This window comes from Plecotus auritus, assembly GCF_963455305.1.
Source record: "Plecotus auritus genome assembly, chromosome: 11".
NCBI classification, from domain to species: domain Eukaryota; kingdom Metazoa; phylum Chordata; class Mammalia; order Chiroptera; family Vespertilionidae; genus Plecotus; species Plecotus auritus.
In genome coordinates this window covers 336,366-357,720 of record NC_137777.1, presented here as the reverse complement: position 1 = coordinate 357,720, position 21,355 = coordinate 336,366, and the positions used below count along the sequence as shown (strand labels likewise).

Genomic DNA, 21,355 nt, shown 5'->3' with positions numbered 1-21,355 from the left:
CTAACAAACGCCGCATTTCCGTTAAATTCAGCTCGTCTCCCTGTTGCTAATTAAGAAAGAGCGAGGTGGCCCTGACTGGTTTGGCTCAGTGGATAGAGCATCAGCCTGTGGACGGAGGGGTCCCAGGTTCGATTCCGGTCAAGGGCATGTACCTGGGTTGCAGGCACATCCCCAGTGGGGGTGTGCAGGAGGCAGCTGATCGATGTTTCTCTCTCATCTCATCGATGTTTCTAACTCTCTTTCCCTCTCCCTTCTTCTGTAAAAAATCAATAAATTAAAAAAAAAAAAAAAAAGAAAAGAAAAGAGCAAGGTGCACCTTTCCCCATCATCACAGAACCAGTGGCCCCGGGGTCCGGTGAGGTGGCCTGGCTCCCTCAGGTGTCCCTTGCCTGCAAATCCCCTCAGGATTTGCCCCTAAAAACCCAGCCTAGCCCTATCCGGTTTGGCTCAGTGGATAGAGCGTCAGCCTGCGGACTGAAGCGTCCCAGGTTCGATTCCGGTCAAGGGCATGTACGTTGGTTGCAGGCACATCCCCAGTGGGGGGTGTGCAGGAGGCAGCTGATCGATGTTTCTAACTCTCTGTCCCTCTCCCTTCCTCTCTGTAAAAAACCAATAAAATATATTTTTTTAAAAAAACCCAGCCTAGCGACATGGGCTGAGTGCCCTGGAGAGCATCCCAGCTTCACACACGTGTTCCACCTGGTCCCAGATGTGTCCCAGGTGCATCAGAGGAGCGACAAGGCCTGGGTTCCTCAGGAAACTGGAGCAAGCAGTGCAGGGACCTGTGTCCCCCCCGCCCCCAAGGGCCCAAGGCCTGCCAGGTGCTTTCTTTCCTGGACTATTTCATGGAGACAAGGGAGCCCACGGCGGGGTCCTGGGTCACTCACCTGCTGCCCAGCCGTCTTCTCTGTCCTGCCATGGCCCTCACCACGGCTGGCCCCATCCTGTCCCTCAGTAGAGTCCTCGCTGCTGTCACTGCCAGAATCTTCCAGGCCCGAGAATACACTCTCCTCACTGTCGGAGAGGCCAGAATCGCTGCCGTCCCCGAGGCCAGGAGCACGGGCCCAGAGGAGAGAAGGCTGCAAGAAGCACAGTGTGAATGATGGCAGACCCCACAGCCTGCCCCCCTGGCCACACACGGACCCACAGCTCGGTGTGGCCAGCCTCCACGGCCAGGTCAGGCCTTCCTCACAGCCCACCTCTGCCAACAGCAGAACCACCCGCCCTTGAAAGGGACATTTAAGTCCCAGCATCTCATAAGGGATGTCCCCTTCTTAGAACTCACTTCCCATCCGCTCTCCCCCTCCACACCCACCCAGCACCCAAGGCCCCAGAGCTTTGAGGGCGCGAGGGCAAGGCTTTCCCCCCTGAAGGGCCTCCGTACCCAACCAGGCGGGACAGCAGTGGGTGCAAAGTTTGGTTGAAGAACGATAAAAATGAAGTTTGACTTAAAAACAAGATTACCATGCAACCCCCTGGTGGAGAAGGTATCATCTCATCCCTAACTCTACAGGCCCATCACTGCCTTTGTTTGTTTGTCGGTTTATTATGGATTTCAGAGAGGAAGGGAGAGGGAGAGGGAGATAGAAACATCAATGATGAGAATCCTTGATCGGCTGCCTCCTGCACGCCCCCTAGTGGGGATCAAGCGCGAAACCCAGGCATGTGTCCTTAACTGGAATCGAACCTGGGACCCTTCAGTCCGCAGGCTGATGCTCTGTCCACTGAGCCACACCAGCCGGGGCCCGTCACTGCCTTTAAAAGTGGAACAAGAGCCCCGGCTGGTGTGGCTCCGTTGGTTGGGCGTCATCCCAGCCAATCAATGTTTCTCCCTCCCTCCCTCCCTCCCTCCCAAGAAATGTTTCAAAAAATTTAAAAAGAAAAATAAATTCCTCTTTGAAAAGTAGAACTCGCAGACATTTAGGAAGCATCTGAGTGGAGAGTCCTATATTTCACTGTTTCTCAGTATTTACAAGTCCCTCGCCTCCCTGGACAGCCTGCACGCACCAGGTATCCCACAGCACTCCCGTTTTCACAGAAGCAAGCTGCTTATTTCCAACACTTCGTTAGGGCGGCCTGCGGGTGGGGGGCAGGAGGACGTGCCCCAAAGTGAGGGGCAACCCCGCCCCCTGGAGTCAGCCAGAGGCCCCACTGCCCGTGCCTGGTAGGACCCGGGTTGGACGACATTCCCACAGCCGAGCCGGGGGGTTCGGCTGGACAGCACCAGCGGCCATGAGTCCGGGGAGAACGAGGTGTCCGAGGCCGCGGGCAGTGGGTTCTATTCAGGCTTCCTTATTCGCACAGCCTCCCTCCTTTTGGAAACGTATCTAACACGTAAGTGACGTGTAAACATGGAAGTGCTGGCGGCGGGCGTGAGCGGAAACCTGTCTCCGGTGGCAGGCAGAACTCCGCGGGGCTGAGAGGCTGCTGCACCGTGGGGGGGGCCGGCTCCCGTCGCTATTTCTCTGCTGCTCATCTTTCCACCCCACAGACCCGTCCCCTCCACTCCCACTTGGGCCGCCCTTTGCGCCAGAAGCACTCTCTGCCCTGGACGCCCCAGGGCCGCCTGCACCGGAGGACAGACTCCTGCTCACACTCCCGCACGCGAGCTCGACCCACGCCCCCAGCCACCACGTGGGACCCACGCCGCCCGCTCACATCCCGCGGCGCGCCCGCTGTCACCTCCTCGGGCTCTGGTTCCGGCTCCTGAGGCCGCTTCCCGGGCCGAGCTCCCGTCGCCGCGCCCGCGCCCCCGGTGCTCCGCGCGCCCACCATGATCCTAGCGGGTCCCGCCACTTCCGGCAGCGACCCGGCGCGTGGGCCTGAGGGCGGGGTCAGATGGCGCGGAAGGCTCGCCCCGCGCGCTCTGATTGGTGAGGCGCAGCGAAGCCAGGATGCGCATGCGCGCAGCGTGTGGGGCGGGGCCTAGGGCCGTGTGGACGCAGAAAGGCGGCGCCGGCGTGGGGGCGCCAGTCGCAAGATGGCGGCGGCCATGCTAGGCCTGTGGGCCGTGTCTGCGCAGCGGGCGGCAACGGCAGCGCGGCCCGGCCTACAGACGCAGCGGCGGCGCTAGCCCGGCCTCGGCCTCTCTTTGCGGTCGCTACTTCCGCCTCTCCCCGCCATGGATTTGCCCGTGGGCCCCGGCGCTGCGGGGCCCAGCAACGTCCCGGCCTTCCTGACCAAGCTGTGGACCCTCGTGAGCGACCCGGACACCGACGCGCTTATCTGCTGGAGCCCGGTGAGGGCCGGGGCATGTCCCCGCCTCGGCCGCTCGGTGTGGGGACGGAGGGCCCAAGGGGGAAGAGCGTCCGAGGCCTCCTCGCCGGCTCCGGTCCGCGCCAAGTTCCCCTGGGGCGGGGAGGGGAGGAGGGCGGGCCTCTCCTTCCTGGGCTGCTCACTGTCGGACAGCTGCGGGGTGCGCCTGTGCTCTGACGGGCGCCCAGTTCCGCTGCTGAAAGTTGCGTCCAGGCGGCCTCTCTCTTCCCAAACGAGTTGTGTGCTCGGCAGCCGTTCGTAAAGCACCGGGACTTAGCTCACGAGTCCGAGGGCGTTGCTCTGGTGCGAAAAGAAAAGAGAAAACGGAAAGGAAAGGGTCGGAAAGCTCAGGCTGACCTCCACACCGCGTCCAGGTAGCACAGCTGGGTTTCCAAGACGAGCTTTTTCATTCCTCGCGGGGGCGTCTTGATCCCGGTCCCCGCGCCCAGTTGCCTGGCAGCGGTCTTGTTTACATGCGTGGTCTGAGCCTGCTGGCCCGGCGCGCTCCGGCCGCGGGGCACACCAGCGGCTGTGTCTGCAGTTGGAGACGAGAGCCCTGCTGTTCATTTCGCCTCCTGGCTGTGACGCCGCCTCCCGAGAGGGCCAGGGCCGGCGACTGTGCGGCCTCCAAACGGGCCTGTCCGGGTGCACAGAGGCTCTGGGTGCGTCCGAGCGCCCTACCCGCTGAGGGGCCAGCGCGTGTGCCCGCGGGCAGGCCGGGGTTCCCGGCTCCATTAAGCACTTCCCGCTCCTGCTCCTGAGCTGCGAGGAGAGGAGGGGGAGGCTGGGCTGCAAGTATCCCCCGCGAGCCAGGCTCTCTCGCCCTTGGGTGGTCTGGTGGCTGAAGCTCGCTCTGCGGGGAGAGTGTTTAGAATAAAGAGGCTAGAAGTCCTGTTGGAGACGTTTTCTGTTGGCCCCAGGGATGTGGTCCTGCGGGTGGGTGTTCCCCATTCCCCAGAGCCTGTTCCTTCATGGGCAGGGTGCGTCCCCACAGGCGGCCCCCTTACCGCCCTTCCCTTGTTCTAGCCAGGGGTCCTCAAACTTTTTAAACAGGGGGCCAGTCCACTGTCCCTCAGACCATTGGAGGCCGGACTATAGTTTTAAAAAAAAATCTATGAACAAATTCCTATGCGCACTGCGGGCCCGGGACGCGTTGGCTGCTAAGCAGGACAGGCAGCGGCACCCGGCGGGCCGGATCAATGTCCTCGGCGGGCCGCATGTGGCCCGCGGGCCGTAGTTTGAGGACGCCTGTCTAGACCTTGAACTTTACCGACCAAAGGAAATGGCCCCATGTTTCTGTCTTCCTTTCTTCTGCCTTCCTCCTCCTGTTCCTGCCCTGAACTCTCAGAGAACACCCTCACCCAGTTCTGGGAGGGACATCGGAGCTTAACTCTACTAGGATGATCTGTCCTGCCCCTTAATCTGCTTGCTGTTTGTGCTTCAAGACTGTGAGGCGGCCTGGCCAGCCTGGCTCAGTGGTTGAGTGTCCACCTGTGAACCAGGTCAGGGTTCGATTTCCCGGTCAGGGCACGTGTCCGGGTTGCAGGCTGATCCCCAGTGTGGGGTGTGCAGGAGGCAGCCGATCCATGATTCTCTCTCATTATTGATGTTTCTCCCTCCTTCTCCCTTCCTCTCTGAAATTAATAAAAATGTATTTTAAAGAAGAAAAGATTGTGAGGTGTGTAGGGGGAGCCCTGCCGGCATACTCCCGGACCCGCAGTCTGTGTTCTGGGCAAAGCCTTTGAGTAGAAAAGTCCGATGCGATCAGACCGGTGGCAGCCTCCACTCACAGCGGCCACAGCAGCCTGAGCCCGGTGGGCCAGTTCTCCTGGGGATGAGCAACAGCTGGAGCCTGATGCCTGACCCTGGTCTCTAGCCTGGGATCATGGCCAGGTGAGGCCGGAAGCACTCCCAGTTCAGGAGGCACTTCTTCCCACTTGGAGGCCCTGCTCACAGTTTGGCCCTGGTGTCTCTGAGCCGCACGCACCCTTGTCCCAGCCTGGTCGGTGCCGTTCCCTTCTCGCTGGGAGTAGGAATGACCCTCGCCGTTGGGTGGGGCTGGGAGAAGTCCCAGACACTTGGTGACAGGAGGGCCCAAGGCCGGGTCCATCCAGGTGCCTGTGTCAGAGGCCACAGCGATCAGGGTCACTGAGGGGCTGGCCTCTGGTTGGAGAGTGGAGCAGAGCAGACCTGCAGTAAGGTCCCAGCTCCCCATGAGACCGCTCAGAATTGGCCTGCTCACACGGCCATCCCAGGAGTGGGATCACTCCTTCCTTTCCACGCTTAGCCTTACCGACCACCGCACACACCCCCCGGGCAGCGCGGCCCAGGGCCTGCAGACAGCCACGGAGCGCCCGGCCGGGCTGCTTTGTCTCGCTGGGACGTTGGACTGAAGGGAGCCTTGGAGACAGGTTCAGAGGTTGGCCTGGGACCGGCCGCCGCTGCCCATCGCTCCCTTGGGTGCAAGTCTCGTGGGGTCCCTTAGAGGTGAGGGGTGCATGCCTGTGGGGGAAGGAGAGGGAGAAGGGAATGGCATGGCGTGCTCCCTGGAGTGAGGGTGCCTCAGCACCGTTAATAGGACCCCTTGCCTCCTCCCTCCGAGGCTGCTGGTGGGAACCAGCTTTGGTCTTAAGGACGGCTTGTGCGTGAGGAGTCTCCTCTCTTGCTGCTTCCTGGCTCTCTTGATCTCTTGCTTTCTGCAGTTTGACATGAGTGTCCAGGTGTGGATTTCTTTGCATTTACCCTTCTTGGAGTTCGTTTTTTAATATATTTTTATTGGTTTCAGAGAGGAAGGGGGAGAGAGAGAGATAGAAACATTCATTGGCTGCCTCCCGCACGCTCCCCACTGGGGACCAAGCCCGCAACCTGGGCCTGCACCCCTGACCAGAATCAAACCTGGGACCCTTCAGTCTGTAGGCCGATGCTCCATTCACTGAGCCAAGCCAGCTAGGGCTATCCACTGTCTAGGCAGCCACAAGATGCGAAACTTAGACATCCGTGCAGGCCAGTTTTTGCTCATTGGTTAGAGTGTCCGCCTGTACACTAAAGGGTTGCAGGTTCGACCCCCCACCCCCCATCTGGGCGAGTACAGGAGGCAGCCAATCTATATGTCTCTCATCAAATGTTTCTCTCTCTCTGCCCCCCTCTCCCTCCCTCCCCTCTTCTTCCCTCTCTCCCTTCTATTCTCTCTGAAGATCAATGGGAAAAAATCCTCAGATAAGGATTAACAAAAAAAGAAAATTAGACATCCCTAGAGAAAAGGCTTTTTATGCTGGGAGAGCTGTGGGTTAAATCAAACAAAGACAGCAAAGCTTATTTAAGTAACTTAGTCTCTGGAAATTGTCCTAAAGGCTTTAACAAAGGAAGCTCTAACTGTGGCCAGTGTGGCTAAGTGGGTGGAGTGTTGTGCCACGCACTGAAAGGTCGCCGGTTCAGTTCCCACTCGGGGCACATCCAGGCCACAGGTTCTTTCTCCAGTTGGGGTGTGTACAGGAGGCAGCCAATATCAGTGTCTCTCCCATCGATATTTCCCCCCTCCTCCCTCCCTCCCGCCCTCCCTCCGCCTCTCCCCCTTCCTCTCTCTCTGAAATTAAAAAAAAAAAGTGCTCCAGTCCTAGACTAACACTGCAGGGATCATCCGGGCTTTCCCCACCTTTTCAACCCTCTTCCGCACAGGGGAGCCTGCTCCCTGTGTCACTACATTCACGGTCGCGTGTCACCCTGCACCGCACAGGGCCTGCCCTGACACCCCCGTGGAAAGACATGGAAGAAGCGGGTAGTGTGGGGGTTTTGTAACCCTGTTTGTCCTCTCAGAGCCACGAGGAAGGTGAAGTTGTGTTTCTGAGCACAGTTTCCTGCGGAGTAACTGGAATTAGGGCCCCGTGTATTGGCTGCCGTAGGTGGGATCTCGGCTCCTCTGGGTGCATGTGCTTGTTGAAGCAAAAGTGGATCCGCTAAAGCACTGGTCCGCAAACCGCGGCTCACAAGCCACATGCGGCTCGCAAGCCGCGGTTTGCCGCTCTGTTGACTAATGAGTTTGCCGACCACTGCCCTAAAGCATGGGCCCGCAGTGCCGCGGTGCTTCCTGGATGGGACCTTGGTCCTGGGGAAGCTCCAGGACCCTGGGTGGGGCACCTGACTGCTAGAGAGGTGGGGTCCCGCCTCTCTCTGGCCCAGTGGCTCCCGTGGCCCCCGCCCCACAGGAGGGAGCAAGGCTGCCTGCTGCTCGCGGAAGGCCCTGTGCCTTCACGGCTGCGCTTGACTCGCCTGCATGTCTCCCGGCAGAGTGGGAACAGCTTCCACGTGTACGACCAGGGCCAGTTTGCCAAGGAGGTGCTGCCCAAGTACTTCAAGCACAACAACATGGCCAGCTTCGTGCGGCAGCTCAACATGTGTGAGTGCCCCGCCCGCTGCGGGTTTGTGTGGGGCAGAGGGCGCCAGCGGTGACCCTGCCTGTGGTGAGGGTGGAGCCACCAGGTTTCGGCCCATCTTCTCCAGGGGCGCGGCATGGAGCCAGCACACCTGGGGGCTCGGGTAGGCGGCCTCTCCCTGGGGGGAAGCAGCCCTCATGAGCCTGAACCTGAGGTCCAGAGGCCACGTCTTGTGGGGACACGGGGTCTCAGGCCAGACTGCCCAGCCACTGCAGGCAGGAGCTCTGAGATGGCGGTGCTGGGCGGGGGCCGGGGGAGCGGGTCTGGTCCCCGGTCTGAGGCAGAGCTGCCCTTGCCCGTCGTGTGCAGATGGCTTCCGGAAGGTGGTGCACATCGAGCAGGGCGGCCTGGTCAAGCCAGAGCGGGACGACACCGAGTTCCAGCACCCCTGCTTCCTGCGCGGCCAGGAGCAGCTCCTCGAGAACATCAAGAGGAAGGTGACCAGCGTGAGTAGCCGCCTCCCTGTCCCCAACCCTCCGCCCTCCCTCCGGCGGTGGGGTAGCCGCGTCCACTCGGTGCCCTGCTGGCCTGGCCTGGCTGCTCCAAGCCCTCTTCCAGATGGCTCCCTCCCCCTTGTCCACGAGGACCCCTGCCTGTGAAGGCCAATCTCAAGGCCGCAGCCCCTGGCCCTTTCCCCGTGTCCAGACCCCCCGATTCTGAGGGGCCCGTCACAGTGACCTCCTATGGGGACCCAGGTGTCCACCCTGAAGAGTGAGGACATGAAGATTCACCAGGACAGTGTCACCAAGCTGCTGAGCGACGTGCAGCTGATGAAGGGGAAGCAGGAGAGCATGGACTCCAAGCTCCTGGCCATGAAGCAGTAAGGTCCCACAGGGAGCGGGCGGCAGGTGGGGCAGAGGAGGGTGTGGTGCTGGGCCACGTGGCGGGCACTGCCCCCCGCCTATAGCAGGTGTGGTAGGTGCTCTCGGGCCTTTTGCTCCCAAACAGAGTTAGGTTTGGGGTTGCACACCTCGAGGCGCCTGCCTGGCCAGGTGGGGTCTGACCGCTCCTGCAGCAGCATGTGGAGCTGGGCTCAGAGCACTGGCCCCATTCTCCGCCTGCTCACACCAGCCCTCCTGGCCCTCCCCGCAGACCAGGGTGGCCAGGCCCCTCCTGCTGGCTCCCACTGTCCCTGGCATCACTCAGCACAGACGTCCCCTCTCCTGCCTATCCCCACCTTAGGCCTGGGGAGCAAGGAGCAGGTACTTTCTGGAACCCCTGGCTCACGTCTGGTGACCACATAACAGCCCTGTGCTACCCCCTCAACCAAGACCCTCAGAAAGGCCAGCTTGGGTTTCCTCCCATGCCCGCAAGGGCCCTGGGGACCTCAGGAACCCCAGCCAGGGTGACTGTCCTTGGCTCAGGGCACCTCAAAGCTGCTCAGGGGGCAGGTGCTGGTGCCCTTGTGACCTGTGTCATGGAAGTGGCTCCTGGGCTCTGACTCTTCACATTGGGGGCCAGATGAGCGTGGCCTTCAGTCAGGGCACCTCTGTAGGTGAGGCCAAGAGGGTCCACTCTGTCAAGAAGACATGCAGGGGCGGGGTGGGGAGGGGGTGTTGGCAGGGCTGGCCCAGCGGAGGGCAGACTGCTCATAGCTCTGCTCACCTGTTGGGAGGGTGGGCTCGACTGGCTCTTCCCACTCCCTGGACCACCTCTGAGCTACACTCAGGCCCTGAGCCCTGGAGAGTTAACAGTCAGCCCCACATGCTGCTCTGCGGCCTGGAGAGCTGGGCTGCCGCTGTCCCTCTGGCCGGCCTTCCTGTCCTCAGGCTGGGCAAAGGCCGACAGGGCCCCAGGAAGCCCCCAGAGGTCCCAGCAGGATTCTGGGGTGCAGCCAACACTCCGCCTGCATCTGACCTTAGCCTCCAGCTGACCCCCCCACCTGACTCTGAGCATCCCTCCCTTGAGGTGCAGGTGAGAAGGAGGGGGGTAGTGGCAGCAAGGTCTGGCCTGCCCCTGGTCTTGTCACACAGCCCATCCTCGTCCGGCGTGGAGAGACAAGCTAGCGATAGGTGGTCACCTACAGCCCTGCACCCTGCACCCTGCACCTGCCGGGGTGGGGTGGGGTGTCTGTGGAGCCCTTCAGTCTGGGGCTCCTGGGACCTGGCCCCGCTGACTGCGCCCTGGTCTGTTGCAGTGAAAACGAGGCCCTGTGGCGGGAGGTGGCCAGCCTGCGGCAGAAGCACGCCCAGCAGCAGAAAGTCGTCAACAAGGTACACGGCGGGCCTGCAGGGCGCCCGCTGTCCCCTCCTCGGCTGGGCTAACTGTGCCGCCTCCCCCCACCCCCCACAGCTTATCCAGTTCCTCATCTCGCTGGTGCAGTCGAACCGGATCCTGGGGGTGAAGAGAAAGATGTGAGGCGCTGTGGGTGCCCGTCTCTCAGCACTGGGTCCTGGGTGCCACCGGGGCCAGGAGGCAGCTAACCCACCCTTCCCCGCAGCCCCCTGATGCTGAACGACAGTGGCTCAGCACATTCCTTGCCCAAGTACAGCCGGCAGTACTCCCTGGAGCCCATCCACGGCTCTGGTCCCTACTCGGTGAGCTCTGGGTGCAGCGGGCGGTGGGGGCAGTGCTGCCCGGGCAAAGCCATATGTGTCCCCTCCTTTGATGGCAGGCTCCGTCCCCGGCCTACAGCAGCTCCAGCCTCTACTCCCCAGAGGCCGTTTCCAGCTCCGGACCCATCATCTCCGACATCACCGAGCTGGCTCCCAGCAGCCCCTTGGCCTCCCCCAGCAGGAGCATAGATGAGCGGTGGGGACCGCGCCACCTCCCTAGTGGTCCGAAGAGGGCTGGGGCCCCGGGGGTGCCTGCTGACGCCTGTGCCCCCACCCGCAGGCCCCTGTCGAGCAGCCCCCTGGTGCACGTCAAGGAGGAGCCTCCCAGTCCTCCTCGGAGCCCCCCGGTGGAGGAGAGTCCTGGGCACTTGTCCTCCATTGTGGACACCCCCCTGTCCCCAACTGCCCTCATTGACTCCATTCTGCGGGAGAGTGAGCCTGCCCCAGCTGCCTCAGCCACACCCCTCCCAGATGCGGGGGGCCGGCCCCCCTCAACCCCGCCCACCTCTTCGTCCCCTGAGAAGTGCCTCAGCGTCGCATGCCTGGACAAGTGAGTGCTGCCCTCTCCTCCTCTCCCTCCCCCTGGACGTCCCGGGGGCTTCTGGCTAGGACTGTCCTGGAGGGCTGGGCACAGGCTGCAGACTTGGTCTTGAGCTCCGAGTTTGGGATCGGGGAGGGCGATGGGGACCAGCCCGGCTCCCACAGCCTCGTCACTCAAGAGCCGCATGGTGGCCTGTCGCACCTGCTCTCTGGGCCACCCCAGCTGCAGCTGTCGGTCACCCGGTCCTGCTGCCCAGCAGAGGCCCTGCCACCAGCCAGGCACGCGGGCGGGCACGCACTCCGGGCCCGGCTGCAATGGGCTCTTGTCTTTGTATCTTGCAGTTCGGTTCGCACTCCACAGATGTCTGGGGTCGCCCGCCTCTTCCCCTACCCCTCCTCCTCTCTGCATGGCCGATTCCAGCCAGGGTTAGCGCCGTCCCCACTGGGGAGGGAGGAGGGCTCTTCCAGAGCTCGGGGCCCTCCCCAGCTGAGGACCACTCGGCCGAGCCTGGTGAACAGCATCCCAGGCCGCCTGCAGGGAGCGTGGCCCCCAGGCCCCGGGGCCCAAGCCTGTGCCCCAAATCACTGGCTGACAGTGAGGGGCCTTCCAGGCGAGCTCGGCTACTGGTCTGGCCGGGGTCCCTGCTACTGTGCAGACTGCCTTTCTCTCAGGGCGGGCTGGCCACTCCCATGTCCTCGGTGTGCCCTGTGGCCCGCATGCTCTGGGTCACAGCCACCAGACCTGGGTCTTTCCCACCCGCACGAGGGAAGCCCGGCCCACCTCACACTGAGCACAGCCTTCCCCTCCCACTGTCTTCCATGCAAAGGCAAGACTTCAAGCCTAAACCACTGCCCCCATCCTGCTCAGAGTCTGAACCCTCCTGGCCCAGGCCAGTGCTGTCAGAGGCCTGCAGGGGCGGGCCAGCCCGTGTGACCCCAGCCACTCTTCCCCCCAGTTGCCAGGCACCAGGGCCTGTCCTCACACACTGCTGCTCTGGCCCCAGGCAGGGTGGGTGTGGCTGAGGGGGAGCCCTCTGGCAGGGGGTGTGGCTGAGGGGGAAGGCTCTGGGGCGATGCCTCAGCTGCTCCCTCACCCGGCCAGGGCTGAACTCAGTGAGCACTTGGATGCCATGGACTCCAACCTGGACAACCTGCAGACCATGCTGACCAGCCACGGCTTCAGCGTGGACACCAGTGCCCTGCTGGACGTGAGTCCCGCCCCACCCACCTCCCACCGCCCACCCTGCTCGCAGGCCCAGCCTGACTCTCCTCCTCTCTCGCAGCTGTTCAGCCCCTCGGTGACAGTGCCAGACATGAACCTGCCAGACCTGGACAGCAGCCTGGCCAGTGTGTGTAGAGTGGGGGTGGGGTGGGGGGAGGTGACAAGGGTGGGGGAGCAGGAACCCTCAATGCCCTCCTGCCCCAGCAGATCCAGGAGCTCCTTTCTCCCCAGGAGCCCCCCAGGCCTCTCGAGACAGAGAATAGCAGCCCCGACTCAGGTGAGCAAGCCCACCTGCCCGCCTCCTGTCCCCTCCCATCCCCTCATGCCAGCATCCTAACCGTGTCGTCCCTCCCCCCCCCTCCCCAGGAAAGCAGCTGGTGCACTACACAGCACAGCCCCTGCTCCTGAGGGACCCCAGCCCCTTGGACATGGGGAGCAGTGACCTGCCTGTACTCTTCGAGCTTGGGGATGGGTCCTACTTCTCAGAGGGGGACGACTATGCAGACGACCCCACCATCTCCCTGCTGACAGGCTCCGAGCCCCCCAAAGCCAAGGACCCCACTGTCTCCTAGCGGGTTCAGGAGGCCCAGCCCCACATGCCATGGCCTGCTTGGGGCTTCACAGCCACGCCGCACTGACCAATACTGTGGCTTTCACAAAGTGTATTTTGGTTTTTACATGAGTCCCCCTTCATAGAAATAAACATACAGGTATCTATGTAGACAGCCGTGGATGGACAAGACGGGCTCTACCCTGGCCCGTGGCCACTTCCTCCCGGGGGCCAGTGAGGAGGCCCCAGCACACCTGCTCTCAGGATTATTAAAGGAGCAGGGAGGGGCCTGTGGGGCTGCAGGACTGGTGGGGGAGGGGGGCATGGCTTGTCTGCCCAGCAGAGCCTTCACTGAGTGCTGGGCCTGCTCTGGGAGAAGAGGGTTCTGGCTGAAGGGAAGGGTGTGTGGCCCTGCCTTGTGGGTCCGGCTCTTGCCCTGTCAGCCACGGGGCGGCGAGGCACAGCCCACCTGACAGCTGGCGCCCCCAGGAGTTTCCCCAACGCTCCCCATCCTCCGTGGGGTAGGCCCCTTCCCCGCAATGCCTCCATGGCCAAAGGAAGAGGAGGACACGGCATGGAGCAGGCTCTTGTTGGGCATCTCAGACACCCCCTGTGGGGCCCCAGCTGCTAATCGGCACACCTGGCCTGGCACAGCCCCAGGCTCTGACGTCCAGAAAGCGGATCCTTAAGATGAAGTGGGAATGGGCCGGCTGCTTCCCACCTGGCCAGCAGCAGGGTCTGGGCAGTGTCCTGAGGCTGCACCATGGGGACCACCCAGCCCAGGGCCAGAGCAGGGTGGGAAGAGCACGCTTGCTCAGGTCATGCAGACGATTGCTCCGGAGACGGGTGCCCCACCCCCATGGGCACATCCACCACCAAGGGGGAGGCCCCAGGCAAGGATTGGCACAATACTTGACCCTTCTCCAGGCCCAGTCCCAAGCCAAGGTCCACTTCTAGGAAGACTGGGCACCCACTTCTGACCCACACCACACACGGGGTCAGTGGGGGCCTGGGCAGGAAGTCTGGCCACAGCAGACCTCAGGCAGTGAGAGCTGCCACCCATGACGTCAGGTGGGATCTGCCCAGCCCCTGTGGCCCCACCCCAAGGGTGCTGTCCTCCCAGGGCATGGACCCCAGGGGACCCAGTTCCCCATCCCAAGAGCACAGCCTGAGGTCCTCTGAGCCCCCGAGCAGTTGCCCCCACAGCCAGTGCTGTTGGACCAGGTGGTGAGGCCGTCCCCAGCGCCCTCAGCAGGCGGAGCTCACGCTGGACAGTACTTTATTGACACCCTCGGACCCTGGGTAGGGTCAGCACAGGTCCTTGAGGCACTGGCCTGTGCTGCTGCTCCCATTCCCGAGGGGCAGGAGCCCCATAGGGGCAGAGAGGCCTCCCAGGGCCAGGAGGAGGCCATGGGCAGTGAGGCAGGCGAGGTGGCAGTGAGGAGTGTGGGCAGCAGCTCAGGCCTCTGCCGCCAGGGCCTCGTGGTGAAGCACGTAGTAGTCGTGGACGTACATGAGCACCGCCACTGGCTGCCCGATGATGAGCGACAGCCACACGGCTGCGTTGCCGTAGTTGCCACGGAAGAACCGGCTCACTATCCAGGCCAGTGGGATCTGGGGACGAGGGCATGCAGTCAGCTGACCACGGTGACCACGGGCTGGCTGCCCCGGGCACATAACAGGACAGGCGAGGAGGCCCTGGTGCTCACCTGAGCCATCATGCCGGTGAAAGCCCAGAGACGGAACATGCGCAGAGGAATGCTCACCAGGTACTGGGTGGGGGAGAGAGGGCTGTCAGCTGGCTCCTTGGGGCCACGGCACCCCAGCTCCGGGCCCAAGGCGGGTGCCCACAAAGCACTGACCTCGTGGAAGAAGGCTGAGGCCAGGAACACCCCGGTCCGGGCGACCCACTTGCTGTAGCCACACCGGACCATCGGCTTGTAGAAGTGCCTGTGGGAGGAGGCGGCCGTGGGCAGGCGCCCAGGTCCACTCAAGGGCCTGCCACCACCCACCACACACTCACCTGAGACACCACTTGTGCACAGGGATGTTCCAGTTCTGCCAGAAGTAGGTGACGGACTCAGAGTTCCTGGGGTAAGAGACCGTGATCAGAGGGCGCCATGACCAGCCCCAGCCCCAGCCCCAGCCCCCACTGAGGTCACCCACCACCAGTCCCGGTAGAACTCGCGGTCCCCAAACTGCATGAGCTCGGCCACGGCATTCAGGCAGGAGTGGAAGAGCCAGTAGAAGAAGATGAGCCAGATGAGGTGGTTGGGGACCTGGGGGAGAGGTGGTGTCGGGTTCCAGAACCCCCACCCCCCAGGCCCACCCCAGGCCCAGCCTGCTCACCGCCAGCTTCAGGAGGCGCTCGATGATGCGGGAGTAGTCCATGTCCTGCGGGAACAAGGCTCAGCTGGCTCCCAGGCCACACCCCTCCCGCCTCGGGGAGCCTGGCACTCACCTTGAAGGGCTTCATGGAGTTCTGGATGGTGGGGACCATCCACTGCAAAGGAGGGCACGCATCAGCTCCCCCAGAGCACCGGGCGGTCCCCTCCCCCCGCCCGTCCTGCTCCCCATACCTGCTGGATCAGCCCCACCTGGAGCTGGGTGAAGAAGAGCTGGGGGAGGAAGCAGAGCAGCGAACTGAGCCCCAGCAGGTGCAGCCACCCAGCCCCTCACAGCCCCGGCCTCACCATCTCCAGCAGCCGCCGCAGCAGGAAGCGCTTTCGGACGCGGGGGGAGCGGGGAAAGTTGAGTTCGTAACACAGCGTGGGGGCAAAGAGGAAGTAGTACAGATCTGGAACGGGAGGGCAGCGCTGGCACCAGGGCCCAGCCTGTGGACCCCACCCGTCTCCCACCCCAGGCCAGCTGCAGGCCCCCACCTCCGTAGGTCAGGTTGTCCGGGTAGCTCACGGTGCCTGGGGGTTGGGCCGCCCCACCGTTGGCCTTCTTCCCGGTAGAAGCTGGGAGGTGGCGGGGAAGGAGAGGGATGCGCAAGGTGAGGCCCTGCTGCTGCCCGATCCCGCCCGCCCCCGGCAGACAGCCTCACCGGCCTTGGCCTTGGCACTAGCCCTGCGCTCTCGGCACCACAGGTTGACATGCCGGTAGGAGAACAGCTTGAGGAAGAGGATGGTGTAGGTCATCAGGGCCAGCACAGAGCCCACTGCAGGAAAGACAGGCTCAGGCCGGGGCCTCCCACACCACCCACAGGAGAGCTGCGGCCAGGGGCAGCCCCTGAGGCTGGCCTGCATCTCTCCTGGGGTCCCCCCACAACTGGCTGAGATGGGGCAGGTGGAATGGGGGGTACCTGGAGTGATGGACTCCAGCAGGAAGGCCACCGACGCTGGGAAGCAGAGAATGGTGGCCAGGTTGAGCCCGTGCAGCAGCAGCCCCGCCTGCTCCGTCAGAGCACCCTGGGGGGCGGGGGCAGCACTCAGCCAGGGCCCACTCCCTGGACCATGGGTCTCCCTGGGGAAGGCTGCCAGGCCGAGGGTGCAGCCCCTCCCAGGAGAGCCGCACACAGTGGGGAGGGTGGCACCTGCCCTGGGCCCAGGTCTGTGAGGCGGGGACCTCTGGCCCGGGCAGCGGCATGCGGGCCCTGCTTACCACCGCCAGGCGCTTCTCCACATGGAAGGCGGCCACAGCAAAGGCATTGGCCACTGAGGACAGAAGAGCACAGGGCGGTTCAGGCCCAGTAAGCCCTCCCCCACCCAAGACCCTCCTCAGTGCCCAGCTCACCAATAACCAGGCACAGGGCGGGCCAGCTGTAGGGGTCCTTTAGGAACAGAGACACCACCTGGATGGGGTCCACCAGGATGCCGTACCTGGGGGTTGGGGAGATGAAGGCCTGAGCAGGTAAGGGGGGCCCGAGTTGGCAGTGAGTGCGGCTGGGCCTCGGGGGTGGGGCCGGAGCCCTGGGGAAGACACTCACTTGATGAGGTTCTCCAAAAACAACCGTGCATTGCTCAAGATCTGCAAGAGAGGCGGGCACGCACAGCCTGAGCGCGCACATCGGCGGTGGGCACGGCAGAGGCTCCAGAAGCAGGGGAAAGGCTGTGGGGCTGCGCCAAGGGCCAGGCAGGCCCCGGGACTGAGCAGAGCAGTGCTGCCCGCTGCCAAGCCTCTGCCAGCCCAGCCCAGACCTGCAATGGCTCCAGAGGACAGGGACCCCATCCCACCGGCCTCTCACCCACCAGGCAGTGTGCCCACAGCTCCCAGGGCGCCTCCTAGGACTGCGCAGGGAGGGTGTGGTGTGCCTGGGGCCTCCGCACAGGCAGCCAGGAGCCTTGGGGCAGGTGTGTCCCGTCAGGCTGAGGGTTGAAGGCCGGGGGCCATATCAGCCAGAGTGGAGGGGGCTGGGCCCAGACAGACCCTTGTTCCCAGCCCCACCCTGCATGCCGCCCATTGAGCCCTGGACTCCAGCTGCTCCTGGGCCAGGACTGCTAGTCCCACCCCCACAAGGTGCCAGCAGGAACTGGGCCCAGCGGCAGGGGCCTCAGCCAGGCCATAGGGTGCGTTAGAGGCACGTTCCTGGGGGCACCTACGACCCAGGCTAAGGGAGAGGGACGGGGGCCTGCAGAGCAGTGGCTGGTTGCTGTGTTGAGCCCAAAGGCCATCTTCATACCCCTGGTCGCCCCAGGCCAGGCCAGCCAGGGCTCCACACGCACGAGGGCCATTCAGGAGCAGAGGGGATTCTTCTGGGACCCCAAAACCACTCACACATGCTGCCAAGGGAGCCCCACACGCACAGAACACCCCATCCTCAACCCCACAGCCCAGGGCCAGCCACCTCTCCTGTCCCCTCCTCTCTGCTCCTCGGTGCCCCTCAGCCACAGCTCACAGCACAGAAGCCTCCCCCCCACACACACCAGCCACCAGCCACCAGCCACTCACCAGCATCACCACACACCAGTTCAGGATGCCACGGTAGTTGCTGAAGCCGCTGTCCGAGCTGAACAAAGACTCCTGCAGGCGGTGGCACCTGACAGGGCAGGAGGCAGTGAGAACCTCAGGTGGGGCCACAGCTGCCCACCCCTCCCAGTCCGGGGCAGCCAAACCCAGCTCTTCACACTGGGCAACTCATCCCTCCCAGGCCAGCAGCTGTGTCCTCTCCCCACTCCAACCCTCCCCCACGACAGTCTGAGGGGAGCCAGGCAGGGGCCTGCCCAGCCCAGGGCAACGGAGGCAGGAGTACTCCAGGCCAGGACCCAGCCTCGCTCCGCGGAGGCCTCTAGCTGCTGCCGCCCACCTAGCTACGGAGTGGTGTGGCCCACAGGCAGGGTCCACCCAGCAAGGCTGGGCAGAGGTGGGGTGGGCGGCCCATCCCACCTACCAGGGAGCTGAAGGGACCCCCCTCAAACCACGCCCCCCCATTGGCCTACACAGCTCAGCGGGCACAGGGACCCAGCCAGGGCCAGCTGAGCACCCAGCTTGGAGTGGCCTTCGGGGAGCAGTGCGGCCAGCTCTCAGGCACTGTGGCCTCCAACCACAGGTCAGCACTGTGTTCCTGCTGGGCTGGGGGCTGAGAGGAGCCCACCGGGGGCCGGACACCTGATGGCTGGGGTCTCCCGTAGAAGCAGGCAGGATTGCTCCCACCCAGTGCTAGGGTTGGGGGACGCTCACGTCCCTGCCTGATCCTCAGGGGCCGCAGAAGTGGGGGAGGGGCCACAGCTGGCTCTCAGGCTGTGCGCAGCCTCACCCCAGCAGCACGTCAGCAGGAAGCCCCAAAACATTGAGCAAGGCCTCCAGTTTTGAAACAGGTGCGGCCAGGACCTCCCTTCCCTCCTGCACACGCACATCTCTGCCTGAGAGGTACCGGATGGGGAAGCGGGCGCTGCGGGCCTGGCTGTGGTTGGGGTCAGCACTCAGGTGGGAGGCGAGGGACCAAGGAGCCAAGATGCTGCTCAGCGTTCTTCAGACCAGGCAGCACGGACACGCACTCCTGCCTCCAGACCAAGGTTGGACTGCCTGGCCCACCTGCCTCTCCCTGGCCTCCTGGCACCACCTTCTGGGTCCCTCCTGTGACTTCCACCCAAGGCCCTCTTCCCCTTGAGGCCCTGCACCTGTCTTTCCGCAAGGCCCAGCTCCCCAGAGAGGAGGGTCTCTGAGCCTGTCCCAGACGCCCTCCCCCAAGCTCAAACCCATTGGCTTTCACTGGAACCAGCCGAAAGCCGCCTCCTGTGGTGCCAGCCTGGCACACCCACGGGCCTTTCACAATACCATGACCCCTGCCCCCTTTGGGCCACCAAGACTGTGCTGGCTTTATCTGCGTCAGTCTCTAAGATGAAGATGGGGGTGGAGAAAGGGTGTCTTTTCCAATCGGACACAAAATAACGTTCCAGAACCTTTTCAGACCTTCCCCAAGCAGCCCACCCCCACCCCTCAGGGCCCTCCACCAGCTTCCTGGCCATCCTCAGCCCCAGGTCAGAGGCCCCAGCCAGGGGAGAAAGCAGCAGAGCCAGAGAGCCAACAGGCATGCTGGCACCGGAGGCAGGCTCTGCCCTATGCCAGACTCTCCCCCTCTCCCCTCCTGCAGGGGCGTCCCAGCCTCTGCCCTGCAGCGCCCACACCCACGCCCCAGGCCCACCCAGCCAGCAGGGCCCTTCTAACCATCACATGTGCAGCCTCACTCAACCCGCACATCAACACGGGGCTGGGCACAGGGAAACTGAGGCCCGACACGGGTTGAAGCTGGCCCAGAGGCACAGCCCCTGTGGTGAGCCACGCCTGGGGCCACACGGTCCAGCTCGTGGGCCAAGCAGAGCAAAGGGGAGCAGAGTGCCAGCTCACCCCCAGCTGCCACCGCCTCAGCGCTCCCCCAGCCTCTGGGCCAAGCCTGGTGGCTGAGTGAGCTCCCATGTCCTCGGACCCTGCTGGGCGGGGAGAGGCAGAGGACACCCCAGGGACAAACCCCCTGGGAGAGCCCTGCTGAGGGAGAGTGTGCGGATCCTGGGAAGGAGTGAGCCAGGCAGGGCAGAAAGAGGTGCTCTCTCCTTCCTGCCCACAGCCACACCCTGGCCCTGGGCTGGAAGAAAAGAGCTCACACCAGATCCTGGCCGGCAGGTGAGCAGGAGGGCGGGGGCAGGAAGGAGGGAGGGCAGGCAGGTGGAGGGGAGTGCCAGGGGCCAATCCAGGAGGGCAGCCAGAGCCAGGCAGGCTCAGCCCCCCGCACCCCCCCACCATGACCACAGCCCCAGGGACCCCTGCTCTGTCCCCAGGGGTCCAGACCTCCAGGGCAGGCAGACAGGGTCCCGCTCCGCCCAGCTAGCAAAGGCACAGGACCGGTTCTGGCCCATGTAAAGTGACTTGGGGAACTAGCCGAGGGCCCTCAAGAATCCCTATTCTTTGCAGCCTCCCTCAGCAGCACGCCCCCCCCCCCCCGCCCCGGAAGTAAGCATCCCTCTCCTAGAGCCACCCTTCTCAGGGCGAGCCTTCATGAACTTCGTGTCTGACCTTTGCTCACACGGCATGCAGGTTATCTTATCGCTCAGGTGGACTGTGAGCACTCCAAGGGCAAGGACAGTGCCCACACCCCAGCTGCCCTCGCCCCCGTCCCCAGGGCGCCCCGTGAAGAAAGCCTCAGTCCTTGTTTACTGAGAGCAAATCCTTGCCGCCCGAGTGACCGACCGCCCACTTCCTCCTCCATAACCTCTAGTCCTGAGGCTGCTCTCAGAGCCAGAGCCCCAGGGGTCCCGTCAGCCTTGACTTGCTTCCTCCATCCCTTCCTCCCAGTCCTTCACTGCGGGTGGGCCCGTTTCAAACCCACCCCTCTCCTGTTCCCAACCAAGGCCCAGCTCTGTCCCTACAGCAAGCACTCGTCCTGGTAACACGCAGGGCCCAGGCCGGCCGGGCGCTGGGTAAGGGATGGAAGCGCCAGGAAAGGAAGGGACCCGCATTCCTCCTCCACAGGGACAGCTACTCACTGCCCCCTCCCCCTCCTGTCCTCAGGCAGCCGCGTCTCCTGCTGGCCTCCCCAGCGGGCCCACGCTCCCCCACCCCTAAGGCACCCTCACAGCCCCCAGGAGAGACCCCCTTCATCACAAATCCCCGGATCCGAACCATCTCGGACCAGACGGAGGAAAGCTGTGCACGGCTGGGACCAGCCCGCCCAAGCCGCCGAGCTCCTGACCCACCTGAAGATGTGAGACGGAGGCGGGTCTGCAAACGGGGGCTGCTGCCGGCTCCCCTCGGCGCCCCCGCCTGAGTGACCTCGGCAGGCGACCTGCACCCCTAGGCCTCAGTTTCCCTGTGGGAGCCCCAGGGGCACCCCTGGCTGCTGCGGCCATGCCCCAGGGGACAGGGAGGGTCGCAGGGGCCTGGGTCAGGGGTCAGAGGTTATGAGTTAGTGGCACCGCTCACCTTAGGTCCCAGGGGCCGCTGCCCACATTGGCGTCTCGGTCCTTGTCCTTCTCGGGGGCCGAGGCTGGCGCGTCCCCCCCGGCGCCCACGTCCCGCACTTCTTCTTCCGCTGCAGCGGGGCCGCCGCTGCCGCCCTGGCCCGAGGTTCGCGACCCCGTCCTCCGGCGCCGGGAGCCGCCCGCGCCGCCGCGGTCGCTCATGATCCAGCCCGCACCTCGCCGCGGCCGAGTCGTAGCCCGACGGGCTCTCCGCGCCCGAGGCCCGCGGCCCCGCCTCTGGACCCAAGGCCAACTGCCGCCGCCGCCCCCTGCCGGCCGCCGTAGCCCACGCGCCGCCCGTGCCGCCAATCAGCGCGCGCCCGCCAAGACCTGCCCGTGTCGGGCCGCCGGGTCGTTCTGAGAGCCGCTCACTGGCGGGCGGGCTCGGCGCGCAACCATTTGTAGTC

At 64.1% G+C, this 21,355-nt stretch overlaps 3 protein-coding genes across 15 annotated transcripts in view; 1 reads left to right on the top strand and 2 right to left on the bottom strand.

Moving 5' to 3' along the window:
- BOP1 (BOP1 ribosomal biogenesis factor) overlaps positions 1-2,994 on the bottom strand; it is a gene marked incomplete at its 5' end in the record, with an annotated part of 19,376 nt that extends 16,382 nt beyond the window's left edge. The window contains 4 exon segments of the mRNA XM_080646811.1: positions 888-1,079; positions 2,683-2,782; positions 2,784-2,952; positions 2,955-2,994. Coding sequence (XP_080502937.1) covers positions 888-1,079; positions 2,683-2,782; positions 2,784-2,952; positions 2,955-2,994 — 501 coding nt within the window.
- On the top strand, positions 2,963-12,730 carry HSF1 (heat shock transcription factor 1). 13 transcript variants are annotated; one of them, XM_080646824.1, is made up of 14 exons: positions 2,963-3,238; positions 7,540-7,648; positions 7,995-8,131; positions 8,381-8,505; positions 9,823-9,898; positions 9,978-10,039; positions 10,126-10,222; positions 10,300-10,436; positions 10,521-10,790; positions 11,123-11,206; positions 11,883-11,988; positions 12,064-12,129; positions 12,234-12,279; positions 12,369-12,724. In XM_080646824.1, the coding sequence occupies exons 1-14, from the start codon at positions 3,122-3,124 to the stop codon at positions 12,572-12,574; spliced, it is 1,638 nt and encodes a 545-aa protein (XP_080502950.1). In that variant the 5' UTR covers positions 2,963-3,121; the 3' UTR covers positions 12,575-12,724. The 13 variants fall into 13 exon arrangements, with proteins under 13 accessions (XP_080502950.1, XP_080502948.1, XP_080502946.1 ...); XM_080646822.1 differs by having other exon boundaries at positions 2,972-3,238; positions 12,210-12,279; positions 12,369-12,730; XM_080646820.1 differs by having other exon boundaries at positions 2,972-3,238; positions 12,207-12,279; positions 12,369-12,730.
- On the bottom strand, positions 12,651-21,223 carry DGAT1 (diacylglycerol O-acyltransferase 1). Its single transcript, XM_080646825.1, has 17 exons — positions 20,911-21,223; positions 17,446-17,533; positions 16,484-16,524; positions 16,291-16,376; positions 16,159-16,211; positions 15,860-15,965; positions 15,602-15,715; positions 15,435-15,515; positions 15,246-15,349; positions 15,132-15,170; positions 15,014-15,055; positions 14,902-14,946; positions 14,719-14,831; positions 14,576-14,641; positions 14,415-14,502; positions 14,262-14,324; positions 12,651-14,166 (listed from the first exon to the last, which is right to left on the bottom strand). Exons 1-17 carry the CDS (start codon positions 21,108-21,110, stop codon positions 14,011-14,013), a joined length of 1,485 nt encoding a protein of 494 aa, XP_080502951.1. The 5' UTR covers positions 21,111-21,223; the 3' UTR covers positions 12,651-14,010.
- Between the last annotated feature and the right edge of the window lie 132 nt (positions 21,224-21,355).

Excerpts from the sequence above, each read along its gene's own strand:
- HSF1 (XM_080646812.1), top strand. The coding sequence starts at position 3,122 with ATGGATTTGCCCGTGGGCCCCGGCGCTGCGGGGCCCAGCAACGTCCCG. Across the intron at positions 8,506-9,822 it reads AAGCTCCTGGCCATGAAGCA|TGAAAACGAGGCCCTGTGGC; the intron begins GTAAGGTCCCAC and ends GGTCTGTTGCAG. Across the intron at positions 9,899-9,977 it reads AGCAGAAAGTCGTCAACAAG|CTTATCCAGTTCCTCATCTC; the intron begins GTACACGGCGGG and ends CACCCCCCACAG.
- DGAT1 (XM_080646825.1), bottom strand. The coding sequence starts at position 21,110 with ATGAGCGACCGCGGCGGCGCGGGCGGCTCCCGGCGCCGGAGGACGGGG. Across the intron at positions 16,377-16,483 it reads TTTTTGGAGAACCTCATCAA|GTACGGCATCCTGGTGGACC; the intron begins GTGAGTGTCTTC and ends CCCAACCCCCAG. Across the intron at positions 14,503-14,575 it reads GTGCACAAGTGGTGTCTCAG|GCACTTCTACAAGCCGATGG; the intron begins GTGAGTGTGTGG and ends CTCCTCCCACAG.